This window comes from Dothidotthia symphoricarpi (genome assembly GCF_010015815.1).
Source record: "Dothidotthia symphoricarpi CBS 119687 unplaced genomic scaffold P153scaffold_19, whole genome shotgun sequence".
In the NCBI taxonomy this organism is placed as follows: domain Eukaryota; kingdom Fungi; phylum Ascomycota; class Dothideomycetes; order Pleosporales; family Dothidotthiaceae; genus Dothidotthia; species Dothidotthia symphoricarpi.
In genome coordinates this window covers 552774-572654 of record NW_022985026.1, presented here as the reverse complement: position 1 = coordinate 572654, position 19881 = coordinate 552774, and the positions used below count along the sequence as shown (strand labels likewise).

Genomic DNA, 19881 nt, shown 5'->3' with positions numbered 1-19881 from the left:
AGTATGCACAGTATATTGAAGTAATATACATGTGTGTGTATTAAATACAGCGGGCTTCTATGTGTGTGCTTGCATGAAAAGATGTTACACGCGCGAACACAAATCGAGCAATTATCACGCGCGATACCTTCATACAAGATGCATTGTTGATGCACGCAATAATCTCTTCTATCAGCCTTTTGCTTTCCGCGTCTTACACATTCGCTTCAACCCTCCCCTCAAAGCCGTTCTCCAGAATTTCAATCAGGTCGTCAAGCTGCTTGACGACAAGATCCGTATGCTGATGCTCGACGAGGTGCTTGTTCACATCATTAACAAGTAACACTGTTGCTGCACCCGCGCGATATCCAGCCGTACAGTCGTCTACACTGTCACCTACCATAATTAAAAAGCTCCCATCTTCATGCATCCAATCTTTGGCAATGTGCAAGATGCCGGCAGGATCGGGTTTTGGCGGTCTGAACTCTCGGGTAATGATGGGATGGAATTTGGACGATGGAAGGAACGTATTAAGCAGGTGCTCAACTGGCGCATCGAAGTTCCGCGTACAAATCCCTTTCTTGATGTTTCTTGAATCCAGATAATCCATAAGTTCGACGAGCCCGGCTTGCGGCTTCTGACTCTTCATTGCTGCGCGCTCGATGGCGCGTATCTTTTCCTGGGCATCTTCCTGCTCGGCCGCCGGAAGCGAGTAGATGTGATCGAGGATGTCTACGCTTTTGGTGATACCCAAGGCCGCTCTAGTAATTTTCAGAATCGTTATTTCGTTAGAGTCTGATTGACGATGGTTTGTTACCTCATTTCTTGGAACATGTAAGTTTGTGGTAAACCTAGCATGAAACGTCAGAAGGGAACAACTTGTGAGGACGATGATGATCGTGGGATGACCGGCGACTACACAACCTGCGACCAAATACTTACACAACGTCCCATCAACATCAAAAACTATGCCTTTCAATACCGGTCGATCGTCGCCCTGCACCTTCTTCTCCGGGTTCAGCGGGGCGAACCGCCGAGGTCGCACGGGTTGTGATTGTGTTACTGAGCTCATCCTTCTTGTCGCACTCGGGCAGCGCGCAGAGATCCAAGAGTGTGATACCGAGGGTATCAGAGAGCTTCTGAGGTAATTGAATGGGCGTGGGAAAAAGGCATTCATGCTTGTGGGACCGTGTCAGGGATGTGCTGTCGCTTTCTTGGGAAGTGAGAGGTCTGTGCGCTGTTGGTTTGTATCGGCCACCGTAAGGGGAAATTCATAAATGTCACACGTCATCGACCGGCGCCATCAAGCGGGGTCGATATGCCAGGAACCAAACTATCTATTACCATCCAAGTGTGCTTCGAGTTGACTTCTTGAACTTGAAAGATTTTGTATCCTTATGTGTATCTTAAGCTTTACATATTGTATGTGTAAATTTACTAGCCGATACCTCGCGACAAAGTTTACCACCGAGCCTGTGATAGAGCCACCCGACGGAACTCACCCACAACAAGCTCATGATTGCAGCTTACCCGCGATGAACTTCACCAAGAAGCGATATCTCTGAATCACAGACACGCTTGTGGTATCCACCAAACACGACCTTATGAGCGATCCCCGCAATGCTGTTTCTATATGGTAGCTGCCGTCGTCGAGCCGGCGGGGGGATACTCCACGGGTTGGTCTGAAGCGCACAATGTCTCCAGACACAGACACCGAGCCCTCGAAGGGAATGAAATCCACAAGACGCAACAGCTCGTGAGACTGAGCTACAAGCGGGTCAAAGTTTTATGATCTATGGGGGCTCTCGTTTAGTGTAGAAACGGGACGTAAACCGCGTTCTCTGTGGTTCATACAAGCCGCCAAACCACACTGATAAGTTGCACAAAAGTGCACGCTAGGCGTACACTGTTCGGGATTTAGGTGTAAGTCCCCGACACTAATCGTAAAAGCAGTTGTCAAGCTGTTCTTAAATTTCGCTGCATCTTAGTCTCTAGTATTTCTGCCAACCGAGAGCCTCTCTGCCTGTTTCTTTTCCACCATCGTCGTCTCGTGTCCATCAAACACACAAACTTAGAAAGCAATGAAACAAACAACATCTTCTGCCCTTTCACACACAGCAAAGTCACCGCATTACTCTCGAATGTGTCTACCTCAGAGGTATGTGATGCGAGGTTCAAGCTACACTCGGCTTCTTTATGGTGTCTCCAAGACTATGATGAGCTTCTCTTGAGCAAACGAAAATTGTACAGACAGCTTTATGAACACAGCGAGAGTGGTTGAATTTGAGAATAGCTGCAGGCCCTTGATTTTACGGGTCCGATATTTGACTCTCTTCGTCAACCAAAAGAACGACATCAGGATAACCCACCTTCACCTAGCGCTGACCTCTTTAACAACCCTTCATTCAAGCTCAGCAATTGGTTTGAGATCATCAAGCCTTCGCGTCTAGGCGAACAATCAGCGATAAGAGGATCTCTCTCACAGTTTGTTTACCACCACCGTCTTCATAAGCTCATTGTCTACCCTCTCACTGGAGGGATTCTCTTTTACTACATCATCTTCACAACTAAGGACTCTACATACCAAACATGGGGATATCGCAACTTTTTCGCGCTGGCATCACAGTGCCTGCCTGCGACCAAGGCAAACTGGTTACAGATAGAGTTGCTTGCCGCTATGAGACGCGTGTTCTGCACAAAACACTAAAGGATGTACAGGCTACTAGGAGAGTGCAACAGTATCGTCAGACGATCATCAATACCTTGCGATCCGCTACGACCGACGACAATACTGGCTTGCAGCTTGTACGCCGATTTGTGTACATGGCAGAGACCCTTGAAATTAACAAAGCGGTTGCAATAAATTCGGAAGAATCCCAGGACGACGCTCCGAACGGAAATACCTTGATAGGCGCGTATGCGGAGGTTATGAATGAGTCCAGTTTGAGCGGATATACATCACTTGCCTACAAAACCGAGCTCCTCCAAAACGCATCCGTCAATCAAGCGTTGCTACATCCGCTGTTCGTGGCGCTCATAGCCTACCGAATGGGGGGGCCGATCGTAGCTGACGCTGCATATGCCCACAAGTGGAAAGCACCGGAGGGCTCGGCAACGACAGGAGTGCAGGCCTTCCATATGGAAGGTGATTCTGGTGATGCATTCGATCATCATCGTATAACCGTAGTTTGGGAGATTCGTGATGGCAAGCCCAGCAGTCCATCTGGCACACACCATATCTTCCTTGCTGGCGATGCCACACCTCATCCACTCGCAGCCCTCCGGCACCTAGGACAAGAGACACTGATGACTGTTATATACAACTCTCAGTCTGCGGCGTTGTACTACGACTGCCAGAATCCTGGAGTTGTACGAAATAGCATAACTTTAGACTTTCACGTCAACGTTGTCACAAACGATGACCTCAACATGATTTCTGTAGATGCTGTCAAACAAGACCATCTCAATCTAACCCAACTTCTCACAAACTTTCCAATACACGACTATGATGCTCATTTCCACCGGTTGCTTTTCGATCCCAACTCTTTGAGTGCAATATTCTCGAAACTCTTGTCGCTCAATATCTCGATCTCGCCGCCAACACCCCCTCCAACGCCCACGAAGACTTCCCTTGAACAGCGGTTCGATGCCTACATGAAGGAAAACCACGCTTGCATTCCTCCCGAGATCCTTGATCTGGAGCACGACATACCAATCTCTGGCAATTACGACTCGCCTTCTAGTCTTCTAGACAGGATATGCCTCAAAGCGCGCCGCGACGTCCACCTGAACCTCGGTATAGACCTCTTCCCCCAAGTTCCCGTAGCCGAGCAGCAAGAATGGGCACGGAAGTACATCCGTGACCTCCCTAGAGAAATTATATTCCAACGCCTGGCACAGTATTTACAGATCATCACACAGTGTCCGTTCACAAACAACGATCTTGTGCCAGTACGCCAGCTTAAACCTCTAGCGTCACATATCGAAATGCGCTGCTTTGAGTTAATCAGTACGGGTTTCATCGACGACATGTCTCTGCTACCGTCTATCGCGTCCTTTGCGGCTGCAATTGGCAGTGCACTCGATGGACCTAAGGAGGCTCAAGTTGTTCCTGACCCATGGATCCAAGATGCTGATTTACAGATCTTTCGCACGCGCTGCTTGTATCTGTTTTGGTGCGCGGACTGGCTAGCTAGGTATCTTGTGAGGCCGGTTCAGGGTGCAATCATGACCATGGAGGTCAGGCAGCAGGATTTGGCCGGAGTGAGAAGGGAGATCATCCTCATGGCACAGGCCTTGCTGAGGAATTGGTTGGCGTGGGGATTGTTTGTCGATGGCTTACCCAACAGACCATTTATAGTTAGGAGGCCGAGCGCATTGGGGTAGCATGATCTAGATAGCTTCACATAGTCTTATCGAGCATTAACGACTATAAAGTATGTATGGATGTCCATGGCTTTTGCCTTTCTGTTATACTATCCTAAACTTTGGAGGGTGACAAGTATGCGTAAAAGTACCTGTCAGTCATTGAAGCTTTTAGCTACACGTGAGTCTTGAATCGTTTTAATGTACTTCACACTTGCTTTTCATTACTTATGCCACATGTTGACGATGTCTATGTTATCATACAGGGGCCCTCAACTAATTTTACTGGGGCCAATAATTCCGCTGCCCGTGCGTTAGATGAGTATCAGTTGGATGGCAAGTTACAACGATGTAAGACAGAGCGCGATATTTCTACTACATGTGAGATCTGAAACATCCTGATTACATACTGTAGACATATCGTGTTATGGGCCCGAGATACCGGTAGATGAAAGTGGTACGGTTTGTAGCCATGTGGACGCACAGACATAAAACGCTGTGAGATCGTAGCTGTGGACATGTTACAAAGGCTGTGGCCCAGATCAAAGTGGGAACAAAGCAATACAGTCGGTCAGCCATTCGGCCAATCAACCATTGTCGATCGGTTATTCAGCCAATCAAGATATATGATTTTGTAGCACCCGGACATATTCCCGTATTCTCATATTGTTCTGGCCTCTGTAGATAGCCGACCAAGGACATTTACTTTAGGGGCGGGGCTCATCGCCGAATTTATTACTCCGAGACGCATCCTTTCAAGTTTGGGGGAGGTTGTTTTGCCTGATGCATTGTGACAAGGCGATGTGGGTCAACTAGCTTTGCTTGAGCCGCTTGCCGGGCAAGCTATCCCCAATCTGGAGTAGATTAAACGTCAACTGCATCACACTTCTCCTACATGGCATCACCAACAGGCCATGCGCATCCAGGCACAGCAATTCCATCAATCGGAAAATATCATACAATCCATGGACTTGGGATCGGCTTCTGGAAGCCGTGGGCCACTAAGTGGTGCAACACACCAGGACCTGGGGCTCCCTGCTCGTTTCGTTTCACACTTACTCGCGCAGATTAACAAGCCTTGCTCTGAGGTAAGACAAGAAATTTCTTATTTCTTGGACAAAAGCTTGACTGTCGGACCGAGCGTCTGTGTGAATTGAAGCATCCGTTTGGCTGTTTAGTGCTCTACCAGGTGAGTGCAAACCCGCTGTCAAGATATAGAATCCCCATTATGCGTATCAACACCACTCGTAGGAACGGCGTCTCCACTTCTCGGATAATTGGTGGCTGATCTGTCAAACACGCCCGCCGAACAGCCACCCGCGCTCGGACAGTTCAATTTCCGCGCCGCCTTCAATCTAACGTGCACACAAGCCTTGCCCAGAACGACAAGCTTAACGATGAGATCCACACTATTCCCTCTAGAACACTGTTTGAGCTGGGATTTGACAGGCCCATGACATCGGGGGGATGATCTATAAAGACCTCTTGCTCCTCCATCTCATAATATTCATCAAGCCATCAACTACATTCATTCATTCACTCTTTTCTTCACTTCTTCAATTCTTGTCCATACCCACACTCTTTCAACACCAAACCAAATATGTATCTCGCATCCCTTATCCTCAGCGCCGGTGCGCTCGTGTCTGCTGTTCCCACCAGCCTGGATGCTCGTGCGAGCAGCTGCACCTTCACGACCGCCGCCGCTGCCATCAAGGGCAAGGCTGCTTGCAGCACCATCACCCTCAGCAACATCGCTGTCCCAGCCGGAACGACTCTTGATCTTACCAAGCTCACCAGCGGAACGACTGTCATCTTCTCTGGCACTACCTCCTTCGGCTACAAGGAGTGGGAGGGCCCCTTGATCTCGGTCTCTGGTACCAAGATCACCGTTCAGGGTGCCTCCGGCCATGTCATCGACGCCAACGGTGCTAAGTGGTGGGACGGCAAGGGTTCCAACGGTGGAAAGACCAAGCCCAAGTTCTTCTACGCCCACTCCATGAAGCAGTCTTCGATCAGCAACCTGAACGTCAAGAACACCCCTGTTCAGGGCTTCAGCATTAACTCCTCGACCGACCTTACCCTGAGTGGCATCACCATTGACAACTCAGCCGGAGACGTCACCAACGGTGGCCACAACACCGATGCTTTCGATGTCGGTAGCTCCACTGGCATCACCATCACCGGCGCGAACGTGAAGAACCAGGATGACTGCCTCGCTATCAACAGCGGTACCAACATCGTCTTCACCAAGGGTACCTGCTCCGGCGGTCACGGTCTCAGCATCGGTTCAGTCGGCGGCCGCTCCGACAACGTCGTCAAGGACGTCACTATCTCTGACTCCACCATCAAGAACTCCGACAACGGTGTCCGCATCAAGACCGTCTACGGCGCTACTGGCTCGGTTTCCGGTGTGACATACAGCGGTATCACCCTTAGCAACATCAGCAAGTACGGCATTGTCATCGAGCAGGATTACGAGAACGGCAGCCCCACTGGATCCCCCACCACCGGTGTGCCCATCACCGGCCTTACCGTCAAGAACGTCAAGGGTAGCATCGCCTCCAGCGGTACTGACGTCTACATTCTGTGCGGAAAGGGTGCTTGCTCCAACTGGACCTGGTCCGGTAACGCCCTTACCGGCGGCAAGAAGAGCTCCACCTGCGCCAACATCCCCAGCGGTGGTGCTTCTTGCTAAGCTTGCCCTGATGGGTGTGGCTAGCTTGGAATATTTCAAGGTTTCTGTAAATGAGCTTCGAAAGTCCTAGGCAGTGTACACAGTATGTGTTGAGAGTGGGTTGTACATAATTGGTTCATGCTCTGGACAGCTTGTTGTTTTGTTTATACTTTTGGATCGTAGTGTTTTTGGCTTCTTCTATAAATATTCGTCTTTCAATCTTCCATCTTTGCCTGTGAATATGTCCGTGCTTTGCTTCAATTTCGTTTCATTGATGTGGTGTATACAGTGACTCAACGCTCACAGATTTACCTTCACTTGCTACGTCATCAACATAGAAGATGCCAAGCGTTCAACCAACAAAGAAAGCTCGTGTCACTACACTACAGCATGACTCACACGACGGTCTTCTTCAACTAGGTCGTCATGTCAGGGACTTTCGAAAGCAAACTAGCACTCACCTCCTTCGCTACAGATCTGGGCATCGACGAACATACGCTTATGAAGGCCCTCGAAGAAGCTTTCGACAAGGCGCCGATTGTGAAGAATGACAGTTTAGCGTTTATTTTTTCGCTTGCTCGCTTGGATCACCAAATCAACAAGCAAGTGTTGGATCGTGCACTATATGGCTTGCGGCACAGCTTTGGTAGTGCGCTTAGGGACGCTTCTGGTAAGTGACTCCGTGGGATGAACAGCACAAGTCAGCTAACTTGGTTCATAAAGTTGTGCACTGCCATCATCGTCCAGCACTACCGAAATTAAGCACTTATGGGACACGACCTCAGAACAGGTTATCACTCGACCACATCACACCAGCTCAAAGCCCATCCTCTGGTTATCATACCTTGCCGTCGACTCCATACGTGTCCTCACTCAACAACGAGAAATGTAATGCTACTCTTGATCCTCGACTGATGCTTTCGGCCGACGACATGGGGCATCCCACATATGTGATCGGGGCGCCGGATCATAACAATTCATAACTTGTTGACCTCGCTTCTGCAAAAAGTGGTAAGAGTTTTGCCTTTCACGTACCCAGTTGCATAGCTAACCGCGTAAGTACTTGTTAGTGATACTCTAGCTTCTACGTATGTGTCAGGGCATTGTGTTGGTTCACCTCCGTCCGGTTAACAATCACCCGCTGCCGTTTACAACCACACCGAAGCATATATACTCCTTGGAGGCTTTCCCTGCTGGGAATGCATCTTATTGCAGAGAGGGCGAAGTTCTAGTCCTAGGGGTGTGAAATTTTGCGAGAAGAGTCGCAGATATGGTGTATTAGTTATAGATCCAACCTGATGGTCAGGATAACAAAGATACCATCATTTATGTTTACAATCGTTCAAGGGGTCACGCAGCGGTTTTGCGAAAGTCATTAGCTTCGTCAACGCACACGACTCCAAGCACCCGATCCGGACAGAGGATGTCGACGAAATCTAGAAAGGGTGACAGCACCCTAAGCAACCTGGACCTGTTTGTGAATGCCAAATTCATTGAGCTAGCTGAACATTGGGTTGATTTCGATCAAACCAAGAAGCTCACTGAGGAGTTTGATATTCACCAAGGCCTCACAGAGATCTGGGGAATTGCCGAAGAGCATTCAGTGAAGTGGTTGGTTAAACCCATTAGATGTAAAGAACGTGTACTTCTAGTTTAAACCCTCAACAATAAAAGCTTTACAAGCACTATGTTACTCTGTAATGGCACGCTACAATTGGCTTTTGTAAACTAGCATGTGACGGCAAACGCTGTTCTCAGCCTACTTCCAAACATGCCCACCTTCACTCAGCACCCTGCCTCGAGTCTTGCGCTGAACCCCTACTGCTACTTCTACATAGCTTGGGACTGGTTACTTTACCTTTGCGTTGTTGAAATTTGATTGTTCCGGCCACCGTATGGAGTCCATACTATGCTAAAACGAATATAACGCGCCACAGCCTGCAACTTCGTACCGTCCACTCATCAACTTGGTAAACGTCATCCATTTTCACTGCTGATGCAAATTTAGATGTCCAACTCACAGATGACACGAGTACAACTTCAACATGGCCTATCGAAAACTCCAAGCGTGACCAAGAACCGGCAGGCGTAAGCTTCACAGAGTGGGGATTCACCAAACTGGTAATCACGAGTATTTGCTTCTTCAATGAACATATGCTGTCAAGGTCCATATCAGGGGGCGATCCACCCAATCATTGCCATCGGCCACCTGATCCACATTCTATGCTCCACGGCAAGGGCTTCAAATATTCCACCCATGACATGATGTGTCCAGCCCTTCATGTACCAGAAACGCTCCATATCGTGCATCAACACGACAAAGTGCGCGTAGATGAGAAGAGGAGTCGGATCACGTTGCTGAAGTCGATCCAGAAAGTCGTCCTTCATACGAAAAAGCCATGCAAATGCAATGTGGTACTCTCCATCTATGCCTTGATAGCGATTTTCATAACATGAGCGAAGGATTTCAACAGCACTAATGTTGTCTTCGCTCTCAGGAGTGTCTTTCGAAATAGCTGATATGTGACCATGGAGTTCGTCGAGTTGCTTCTCATATGCCGCTGGCGCATCCTGTACTGACAGGGGGCGGCCTTTATATCGTAACGCTGGAACATGGCTCCTAACGAATTGATCTCTTCCAAGACTCTCAAGTGTAGTTCTAATGCCGCGAAACATTACAAGCCAATCAGATCGACCATTTTGGCCAAATGCGAGATACTCTCCGGGTTGAGGCCCACGAGCCCAGCTGATGAAGCAGATTGTCTGAACCGATATTAGGACGGCATCGCAGTTGCTTGCATTGATGCTTGCTATCTCTGGCGTAACCAATGCCAACGCACGTTCGTAGTGATAGTCCGCAGTTGTAGTGTATAATTCTTTCCGAGATGGACGGCAGAATGCGAGGTGGAGAGCTGTAAGCGCGAACAGTAGATGCATTACATATGGATGATCAAACCCCATATCGGCCATGAGCGCCTGCCAAGTTGTCGCACCTTCAGACCAAGCTGAGATAGAGTGGCATGTTGAGGTAGTCCAGTGGTAAGTCAGCTCGATCTCAGACATCGGCAAGTCTACAGCGCTGGTTTTGTCATCGCGTTCTGGATGAGGAGATGTGGCCGTGGTTCGCAAAGTAAGATCGCAGTGAACCCCCCGCCGTTTACAATTCGCGCACTGAGGCTTCGTCTCATCGCACTGTTCAAAGTTTAGTTCCAGGTCACAATCCGTCTGCTTCATCTATTTCACCGAAAACAAGGTAGTCAAAAAGTACCAGCAAGAGAGTTTCTGTAGTCTCCAACGTCTTGAAGAGTCTTGCATATGAGCATGCTTTGAGATGCGCTGGTTGCTAAGAACCGAAACTCGACTTAATCGGAATGGCATGTCGTGGCTACACACCTTGATCCGACGGGTCTTGCAATTCTTGCAGCCTGCACGCGATTTGCGGTGCGATTTTCGCGTTATCCTTCCAGCAGTAGTGCCGATATGGCGATCATGTTCATTGGCGGAAGGCGAGGCTGTAATCGACCCTCGAGAAACTGGCAAGGTCTCAGATAGCGGCGAGTTGTGCTGCATGGCGTCAATGAAGTTAACAAGCGTGCCGAGGGAAGCGTTGATGCAGCGCGTGCGTGGTACAAGCCGTCGCGTCCAAAATGGGAGGAGAGATGGACGCGCGTTGACAACCTTAGTTTTGCTAGGAACTAGCGTCGTTCTTGTCCTCATACATCGTCGCTCGGAAGCTCACACCGTAACAACGAGGAACACGCTGGTAAGTATGTGTCATTTTCGAGTGCACGAGTCATAGTTAAGTTCACGTAGTATAGGGCTGAATCAGGTTATGGTAGATAAACATAACTTCCGTGAACGGTCGTAACGGTAATCTCATGTCAAAATTTGAGTAATGTTTCGGCTCTGATATTCCTGTTACAGGGAAATACGAAGATGACAATCTCCCTTGGGTTTTCTCCAGACAAGCTGACTGATAAGGTCACGTGTCACCCTTTTTTCCATATCCTCTTTCGTCTCGTATTCTCTCTCTTCTCGTATCCAGTATCCTCTTTCCAAACTTGGTAGTCCACCTTCTTCAGTATTGATGAGCTCACATTGGATACTGTGAATAGCGTAGGTACTATTTCTGGACATGTTCGGCCTCGGCGGTTTTGGCATTCATGTCTGGGCAAATACATAAACGACCTTCACACCGCCGTCGCCTTCAGACCTACATCGAACGACTTTCTCACCACTCATTCAATAGCAAAATTTCGAAACGGCAACAACAATGGGCAAAACGACCTTTACCGATACTGGACCAACTGCATCTCGTCACACTCCGCCTGTCATGCCACCTCCACCCTACGTTAAACAGCATTTCATAAAGCCCAGCTCCTTCAAGTCTACCGTCAACCAAAAGCTTGACAATCCTCTCGTCTCACTGTTTCAACTCAGCGTTCGACTTCTTCAACTTATTTTCGCATTCGCGTCTGGAATCTCTTATGCCATCGAGCTTGCACACGGTAGCGTCTCGTCTACGTCAAGCTTCGTATTCGCCCAAGTCGTATTCGGTAGCACGCTCATCACCCTGATCATCTATGGTCTGACAGTCCGATACTATCGCTTCTCTTGGATGGTCGAGTGGGTACTGACGATCTTTTGGATTGCTCTCTTCGGCGTATTTTACGAAGCGTATCTGGCAACTGGGGTTGATGAACGCTATCAAGGTGTGAATATGGGACGTATGAGGAGGGCTGTTTGGTGCAACCTTGCCAACGCGTTGTTATGGGGGGGAAGTGCAATATTTGCGTCGGCAATGTGTTGTTCGGGTGTCAGGGGTGCTGTGAAAGCGAAGCTAGAGGAGAGAAGGCAAAAGAAGGAGGGAAAGAGAACGATGAAGTCAATAGGGGAGATGGAAACTGGGACGGTGTCTGTGTAAAAACTCGAGAACGAAATAAGACCACACATCTTTGAGCAGACTGTAGTGGACATATTGTATTGAGAAATATGGAAGACTGGCAAATGGTATGGCATGGAGAGCACCAGAGTATTGCTGTTGTTCCTGGACTATATGGCTTTGGAATTGACAAGACGAAGTACGAGGACGAGAGAGATTACTCGGACAAGTTGGCCAGAACAAACATAGACCATAAGCCAACATATGCGAAAGCGTTCGTCCGCATATTCGGATGTGACGTCTTGAATATTCATCGACCCACAATACAGCTTACACATTATGCATATCCTCTTCAACTTAAATATCGCAGCACTGAGCGTAATGGGCGGCACTCAAATGTGCCTCTTCGCCGTTCCATTTCCACCGATAGCCGATACACCCGGTGCCCCAACGAGCGCCAGATTCTCGATACCAGCTACACCATACAACGCCGCCGCATTTGTACTAACCCACGTAGCCTCATCGACAGGAATGAGCACGTCGCTCCCGCCGATTCTTACGGTAGTCCAAGTCGCGTTCGGCGAGAGGCCGTCCTTGCTTCCATCACCCAAATACTCACTCCATACTCGCGGCACAAGTGTCGCGTTGTTTCGCCTGTTGGCAACGTAAGCCGTGAATCGCGAGTGGCCCTGTTTGAGGTTAAGAGTGCCGAAGCTGTTGCCGTAGCGTGCAGCTTGCTCAGCGGCTGGTGCGCCATAGTAGTAGCAGTAATCCAGGAACGCATCAAGGAAAGGCTGGGTGGTGTTGGGTGCGGAAGAACCAAAATGCTCAAGTAGCTGATCGATGGTCTCCAGGACGCCGAAGACACCTGAAAGATGCGAGACAGTGATGTTCCCATTATTGTTTGGGTCGGTAGGCGGTGGTGACCATGCTCCAGTCAGCGAGTTGTACAGCGCTTCGCCGGTAACGAAGCCGTTCTTCAGCTTGGGGTACGTGACCAATGCCTGAATGAGCTTTTCGCGAGCCTCCTCCCACCGGGGACCGCGACGCTCCCACTCGATGAGGTAAGCTTGTGCAAGACCAGCCCAGTCGGTGCCAAAGTTTAGGTAAAGGGCCTCGGGATCAGGAGTGTACGCGACATCAGCAGCCCGGACCTTACGGCGGGCGTCGACAATCACCCAAGCCTTGTCAACCTGAAGCGTGTCGTGGATAATATCCCCTATTCGCTCGTCGCCACCAGAGATGTAGAAATGCGTCTTCCTGTAGACCGGCGTTGAGATACGAGCTTGTTTAGCACTGTCAGACCAATGCTGAACACCATGTCGCGTACCAAGTCCCGTGAAATTGCCCAGATGGTACGAATCGACCTCACTACCATGTCGCGACTGATCGTGAGCGAGATGATACGCGTCTGCACTGCCAGTGCGGAGGAAGTGGCCCCAGAAAAAGAGATCGGGAGAAAGCTCAGAGTTGTCCCAGGCGTAACCGCCGATATCGTATCGCCATTGGTGTCGGTCATCATCGTAAGTGTGCATGATGTCGCCATGGTCCCAGAAGCCGTACCATCGGCGTTGCTCGACCTGCTTCGTATAGAATTCGATCAGAAATTCCATATGTGATTCGATGGTCTGCGATTGGACCGAGTTAGTGGGAGAACCAGGAACATCCCAGTATGATCCGATGGCTTTGGTGTCGCGGATATACTCAGGCTCTGGAATGAGGACTGGCGGGTTGTTGGTGTTGTTGGTGAGAGTTGCGAGGGTTTCTGCGGGAGGCGTGCTAGCAAATGCATACAGGTAGAGCTCATTCGTGCGACCAACGCCATATGGCGTATCGTATCCACTCTCCCAATCTTCGTAAGTAATCTCGAGAGCGTCTAGTTGCTTCGCATATGTGTCCTGACCGAGTCCATCGTGATATGGACGAACGTCTAGGGGTCCAGCCTGGGGGCTGTAGAGCCACAAAGTGATAGACCCTTCATCGGTCGCAGCATTGGATATGTCCAGGCTGGTAGGATACTTCTTCCAGAAATCGCGCAGGCCAAGTGCCATCCCACCAACAGTAGCTCCTCCTAAGTAAGCCAAGCCACCTGAACGCGTGCCTCCAGGAATCTTGATCCAACTCTGACCAGCTTTGGTACGTTTTCGGAGATTGAAGCCGTCAGGAGATAATTGAGTAAGTTGATAGTCACTCCAAGTGGGAATCCATTGAGTGCGAGTCGTCACTCGCGTGTCCCATGTAGTTTCGTTTGGAGTCGCGGAACCATTGAATTGGGCTTGCTTAACAGCTGTACCAGGGTCTCGTCGAAGTCCCGTAATACTCTGCACAGCCTCGTGTAGCAGTCCGCCGTCCACGCCAGCAATGCGCACGTGACGGTTGTATTGTTCCTCCCCAGCAAGTGGGACGTCGAAACGAACGCCGAGACCAGATATGAAGTCTGTTTTCATATCTCCATCGTAGATGATCGTATGAATGATGCGAATTGCTTCAGAGTTCGCGTATAGGTAGAAACGAACCACAAAGGGAAGCCAATCATCATGTGCACCATCTCCGTCAGCTGAATGCACTCCTTTTACGGTGACGAGTGCACGCGCGGTGTTGTCTTCAGACACTGTGACATTGTCAATCTTGCTGGAGAAGCTGAAGTAGTCGATGCCAGATGGTATGCCGTTTTCGTCGTCGTCCGGAGTACCATTTTGAGACCTCAAGACTAAACGGCCATTCTTCCCAACCGTCTTTCCACCTGTCTCTATAGAGGATACCAGGACACTCCCTGATTTAGGAAAGCTAGCAGTGACCTTGCCAGTATCGACCACGATCACATCACCAGAGTCGCTGACCTGGATGCTGCCACTCTGCCGTCTCAGGCGTGACGATGTCGAATTCCCAGGTCCAGAAGCAGTGATAGTGTACTCGTCGGCGGGTAAGTCGGTCGCCGCGATGGCATGTCCAGTCCACTTGAGCGAGCCGTCAGGCCAGTACGCAGTGACCCATGATTGGAGTTGCGCGTCGCCGGAAGCCGTGAAGGTAGTGGCATTGGCGAGATGTTGTCCACGGGCCCATGGAAGACCGAAAGTCACCCCACTAAGATATTCAGGTGTTCCTTCAAGCCATTTGACCTTGACGGAGTCGCTCTGCGCAGCAGCAGAGCCGAGTAAACCTAACAGACTGATAGCAGTCTTCAACATATTGGCAGAAAAGAGCGGAAGGGGTCAGCCAAAGTTCAGGCTTGACTTGCTCTCCCGCAGGCCTGAAGTCTTCCAATTTGTACCTGCGTCCAGAATCCGCCTGTCCGGCTCCCATCTCATTGCGTCAAGGAAAGGGCGTATTTCGACATCAAATTTCCGTATAACGCAAGAATGCATCCCAAGAACGTGATACCAAGCCCTCCAGAAGTGGAGAATTTGCGGGGAATGGAACGGTGTTGATCTAAATCAAGGAGTTTTTCCGTTGCTGGGCAATCTTCTTTCGGGGCAGCGTCGGCCGAACACCATGTTGTGACAACTGTGCCCTCAACTTTGTAAGGGTTAGTGGCAAAAGGACTATAAGATAGGCTTTGTAGAAGCGGGGAAAAGAGAAGTGTGTTCATCGATGTATCTTGCCACGTTCGGTTTGGAACAGAGAGCCCCATCACGAAACACGTAGCTTATACGACTTAGTCATCTAGTCAGAGACTAGCCTCTCTTGGCATGTTTCATATGCTTCGAAAGACATTAGCGTCTTTCCATTTCCCCAATCTGTGACCATGGGAAGACATACAATAGAGTCAAGACTTCAAACGAACAGTCGTGCAAAGCTGGATTTTCCCTCATCACCACCCGCCCTTGACGAGTACCTAAGCACTCCCCCATACATCAACACACTTGTTTCGACCCTCTACACTCCACGTCGACCAGTCGACTACCTCCTCCTGTCTTAATCTACGAGCATATCATGAAACCTGCATCCACAGCTCACTCGATATCATCGCAAGCTTTTCATATTGTCATACCGAATCTTGTCTTGTATCGTTTTCTCGACCATACATGGCTCTTCTCGCTTCGTCTATGCCTCTCTGTGCCGGGCTAAGTGTCGCTCTACAAATACTATGCACAGTATTATGTAAGGCTTTGACGCATGGGAAAGCTGCGGGGCACATATGGACATACTCGAATCTTTTGGTGGGCGTACGCGCTCTCCTTCGACCTTGCTGACACCGATCCGATAGCGCTGAAGGTCGAAGTGTGGTGTTAAAATTCGATGAGCTTAACGTTCTCAACAGAGTCGTGAGTTGCGTCAAAGTAGGCATATTCTGACTCGTGGAAGGGTGTGTTGTAAACACTATTTCTATCTTGTAGCCGACACGTCGAGTTCACGAACATTGTATTTTGCCACCATCGATTTAGTGTCTAGGACATACATGGATACTAGCGAGTCTCTTGATCTGGGGTCTCCTAATATATTAACGGTCTGGGCAGCGGAGTAAGTAGCCTCTACAGGTTGCAGAGAACTAATAATATTTTGTGTCGAGTTGATTGTGACCTTTGAGGGGTCTAGTAACATTTTTTTATCAAGGCTTGCTTTAAATGCCCGCAATACCAAACAATGGACTCATCAGCGGATACGACATTACAACATTCAGATCGCCCTCATGTCTGTTGAGACGGTCGCCAGACCAGCTTCTATCGTAAATCGGTACGCTCAAACTAGCCATGCTTAGAAATCGTGTTCATACCATATGATCCACTACTGGTGCTCAGGCACGAAAAATAGTAGCCAAATCGATCAAACAGCGTTACAAGGAGTGATGTTTATAGTTCAACACTTCCGAAAACGGCATATGAACTATCCCACTTTTCCTAGGAAAAGCGGGAATATTACTGGAGTGGGTATATTATGCGATCGCCTGGAGGGATAACGCTGTAATGTTAGCTAGTACTTACAGTGCACGGTTAAAGTACGCAATCACATCACAGGTCAAACTGCACCAATGTGTGAACATTACAAATGACAAAATCGATGGCGCATTACTCACTCGCTACGAGAACCAATAAGGTAGAAGACGATCCACATATACCACATCTCGACCTAGAAGATAATGAGCTAGGTGATTTTAGCCTCGATCGAGTTAGCTCATAGACTTATGTGGCTTGCGCCTTCGCCTGAGCGACTGCCATGCGCACAGGAACCTAGACCGACGCCACTCCCAGCAAGCTCATCTGAAGACGCGCGCACGCTATGGCTAGAACATGGACCGTTGCAATGGGAACCTGTCCCGTTCGCCTCCACAGCCGAGGGCGTGTGCGTACGGATGGCATTCATGCAGCTAAACGTGGACGATCTGGACATCGTTGCACCTCAGAGTGGGGACTTCGGATGCAACTGCAAAATCCACTACATGTTCACGCCCTCGACAGGACTATGCTGGGAAACCAATCTAGTGGACGCAATCAAAAGGAACAGTGTACATCCGCGTCTCAGGATCGAAATTATCCACCCCTCAGACAATTGATGTACGACAATTGATATACGACGATTGATGTACAATTTCCCTGGCATAGGCGTGTTACGGATTATGTAGCTAGGAAGTCTACCTCCGAAGACTATAGATCATGGCTGCCTTGTGGAAATCGTCTTAATAAGTGTGTATTCGTTGAACTGCCTGCATGTTGCAACAGTCTCCAGCAGTCCATATGCAAAATGCAGCGCGACTTGTTTGATGGACGTAGCAACTGCAATTTCTATGGGGAGTCGGCTATGGGAGATAAGGTCGTGAAGCGAGTCAGATCCGGGTTCTCGGCTGGATCGCCCAAACTAGGAGACGTGTAATAGGCATCAAGTAATGATGAGGATTAGGCGAAACGGGGACCTGAAAGAAGAAGCCCCTGAAGGGTGGAGACAATGACGGAGACCTCCAGAAACTGGATGCTCACCTCGGCTGATGGCGACGCATGTGTTCGCTTACATTATCATGGACAAAGCTGAATACTGTGAAGACTTTCTTCGCAGTTACGTAAGCTCCATCAACCTGGGATCGATCAAACAGGTTTTGCGTTAAGTCAACTCCGCAGACATCCTGGATTTCCCTGCATGTCTCGTGTAATCAATGCAACATGACTGACAACCCGGACGTTGTTGATCCTGTTATCTCTGCATGCGCCATTAATACAGGGTTGAATTGACAAAGATTAGGGGCAAACATGAGGTCGTGTATGATAGAAGGGAGGCGTACAATTCAAAGATCCACAGACGCACTGGTAAGTTTGAAAGTTAGGTCAGCGCGTTTAACCTTTTGCTCGCATTGTAGCCTCACATGGCAAGAGGAATTTGAAGTATTATATCATTAAGAGTGTAAACTCACTCACTATATACATGTTAACAAATGAAATGACTATAACTCTCTTGCGTGTATTGTTGCATTGTATTTGTGCAACGGCGTCTCGTCCCCAAACATCGAGCGTGGTGTCTCGCGTGAGCTTCTCGAGCTGCTAGCCTCCGTATCAACCTTGGCCATATCGATTCGCTCAGAGACAACGTTCAGATCCGTTCGGCAGTGAATTTCACCACGGCCCTCGTCGCTGTCGTTTCGGCTATGCGCATTATTGCTCTTCAAGCCTTTTGATGTCAGTTTGAAGGATTGCAACTGTTCTGCTTTAGGGCGGCCTTTTCTTGAGAGCTTGTCGGCATGCGACGTTGCGGGGCCGCTGGAACTGTGGAACGCCTCGGGGTCCATATCATTTTCGGTCTTTCCTTGCGCGAGGCGGACGATGAGGGAGGCCATGGACATTTCGATATTGAGTTTGACCATATACACGACGGGGTGGAATTGAATGTATACGACTGGGTTTCTGAGGAACATGAGGCCAATGAGCAGAGCCTGAGAGTGTTAATGAACTGCAAGATAACAGGTCAGATTGTCAACTTACGTCCATGCCAATGGAGACAATCATCAGCTTTGCATTGAAGCTAATGAGAGGTTGATATTTCGTCAAGCCGTTTTGCTGTAGTAGTCTGATCTTGACAGTATGCAGGAAGTACCAGTTGAGGCCAGCATCGACAATGAGAATTAAAACTTTGGAGATCTTATCCCAGACGTTGTTGATGAGAACGAAAGTGTTGCTGATGGGTGGAACTGTGTGTGCAGGAATCCAAATACAGAAAACAGCAATGTTGATAGTAGTGATGAGGACCACTGTACCCCACTTGAGACGCGAGACAGTGCTTCGGTGCTCGGCGATGAGAGCGATTCGATTGATGATAATTTGCATGAGGAGCTGTATTTCGAATACCCATAGCAAGAGAATGAAGAACAACACCGGAACACTGCATGAATCCGTTAAACCAAGTTCATAGCGTGCGAAGAGACAAATTACTCACGTAGGACCCAGTCTACCATTGAGAAACAGCCAGCCGATGATACCAATGATGACGTTTGCCGCGATTTCTCCCCAGAGCATGTAAATGTAGACAGATCTTAATGGATTACGGTTGCGCCGTGTCTGCTTCCATGCTTCCCAGACGGTAAGAAACCCAAACCCGATCGTGAACCCAGCGGCAGCGGCCGCGAGTTGGAAGTCCTGAAGTGTTGCCGACATAATAGGTATGTGCACTGTCGTTCGCGAGCAGGAGTTCGACAGGAGGTAAAGGGCCGAACCTTGCCTTATATTTCTGCTGCAGCTAAAGAAGGGGATCTGCCCGTCCCCATGCGGAACTTCCAGTCGAGGCTATATGCAACTGACTCAAGTTGGGAGCAACAGTGACATTGGACGGCTCCGTGCAGCTATAGCACCAGTTTCATGGGACGCTACATGCTAGTCGTCGGGATTAAGCCCACGCTTGTTATGGTTAAGGTGCCCTAAGTTTCAACACGCCCTACCTCGTGAGATTTCGCGGCAGCAGACGGAAGACGGATGACAAGCTAATCCAAGCTGAGGTGACAGCCCGCGGGGGGCTGCTATATCACCATGTACCTCTTTTCGCTTGAGGAAGGCCAATTCATTGC

The 19881-nt window shown here is 49.2% G+C and overlaps 8 protein-coding genes across 8 annotated transcripts; 4 read left to right on the top strand and 4 right to left on the bottom strand.

The window, feature by feature from the left end:
• Nucleotides 1-24: 24 nt before the first annotated feature.
• Nucleotides 25-1193, bottom strand: P153DRAFT_369786 (HAD-like protein). The gene is made up of 3 exons (XM_033668859.1): nucleotides 922-1193; nucleotides 797-830; nucleotides 25-740 (listed from the first exon to the last, which is right to left on the bottom strand). Exons 2-3 carry the CDS (start codon nucleotides 799-801, stop codon nucleotides 194-196), a joined length of 552 nt encoding a protein of 183 aa, XP_033520182.1. The 5' UTR covers nucleotides 802-830; nucleotides 922-1193; the 3' UTR covers nucleotides 25-193.
• A 1375-nt stretch (nucleotides 1194-2568) lies between these two features.
• On the top strand, nucleotides 2569-4365 carry P153DRAFT_399929 (uncharacterized protein; the record flags this gene model as incomplete). Its single annotated transcript, XM_033671772.1, has 1 exon — nucleotides 2569-4365. One exon carries the CDS (start codon nucleotides 2569-2571, stop codon nucleotides 4363-4365), a length of 1797 nt encoding a protein of 598 aa, XP_033520181.1.
• A 1358-nt stretch (nucleotides 4366-5723) lies between these two features.
• Nucleotides 5724-7097, top strand: P153DRAFT_93813 (glycoside hydrolase family 28 protein). The gene has a single exon (XM_033673504.1). The coding sequence runs from the start codon at nucleotides 5945-5947 to the stop codon at nucleotides 7037-7039; it is 1095 nt and encodes a 364-aa protein (XP_033520180.1). The 5' UTR covers nucleotides 5724-5944; the 3' UTR covers nucleotides 7040-7097.
• Nucleotides 7098-7444: 347 nt separating this feature from the next.
• P153DRAFT_389241 (uncharacterized protein) lies at nucleotides 7445-8001 on the top strand (the record flags this gene model as incomplete). The annotated part of the gene is made up of 2 exons (XM_033670826.1): nucleotides 7445-7688; nucleotides 7742-8001. The coding sequence occupies 2 exons, from the start codon at nucleotides 7445-7447 to the stop codon at nucleotides 7999-8001; spliced, it is 504 nt and encodes a 167-aa protein (XP_033520179.1).
• A 787-nt stretch (nucleotides 8002-8788) lies between these two features.
• On the bottom strand, nucleotides 8789-10509 carry P153DRAFT_369782 (uncharacterized protein). The gene has a single exon (XM_033668858.1). The coding sequence runs from the start codon at nucleotides 10250-10252 to the stop codon at nucleotides 9191-9193; it is 1062 nt and encodes a 353-aa protein (XP_033520178.1). The 5' UTR covers nucleotides 10253-10509; the 3' UTR covers nucleotides 8789-9190.
• A 322-nt stretch (nucleotides 10510-10831) lies between these two features.
• P153DRAFT_93787 (uncharacterized protein) lies at nucleotides 10832-12117 on the top strand. The gene is made up of 2 exons (XM_033673503.1): nucleotides 10832-10888; nucleotides 10943-12117. Exon 2 carries the CDS (start codon nucleotides 11292-11294, stop codon nucleotides 11940-11942), a length of 651 nt encoding a protein of 216 aa, XP_033520177.1. The 5' UTR covers nucleotides 10832-10888; nucleotides 10943-11291; the 3' UTR covers nucleotides 11943-12117.
• On the bottom strand, nucleotides 11913-15502 carry P153DRAFT_369781 (uncharacterized protein). The gene has a single exon (XM_033668857.1). The coding sequence runs from the start codon at nucleotides 15086-15088 to the stop codon at nucleotides 12293-12295; it is 2796 nt and encodes a 931-aa protein (XP_033520176.1). The 5' UTR covers nucleotides 15089-15502; the 3' UTR covers nucleotides 11913-12292.
• Nucleotides 15503-18208: 2706 nt separating this feature from the next.
• P153DRAFT_323980 (uncharacterized protein) lies at nucleotides 18209-19881 on the bottom strand. The gene is made up of 3 exons (XM_033665225.1): nucleotides 19257-19881; nucleotides 18806-19202; nucleotides 18209-18756 (listed from the first exon to the last, which is right to left on the bottom strand). The coding sequence occupies exons 1-3, from the start codon at nucleotides 19472-19474 to the stop codon at nucleotides 18271-18273; spliced, it is 1101 nt and encodes a 366-aa protein (XP_033520175.1). The 5' UTR covers nucleotides 19475-19881; the 3' UTR covers nucleotides 18209-18270.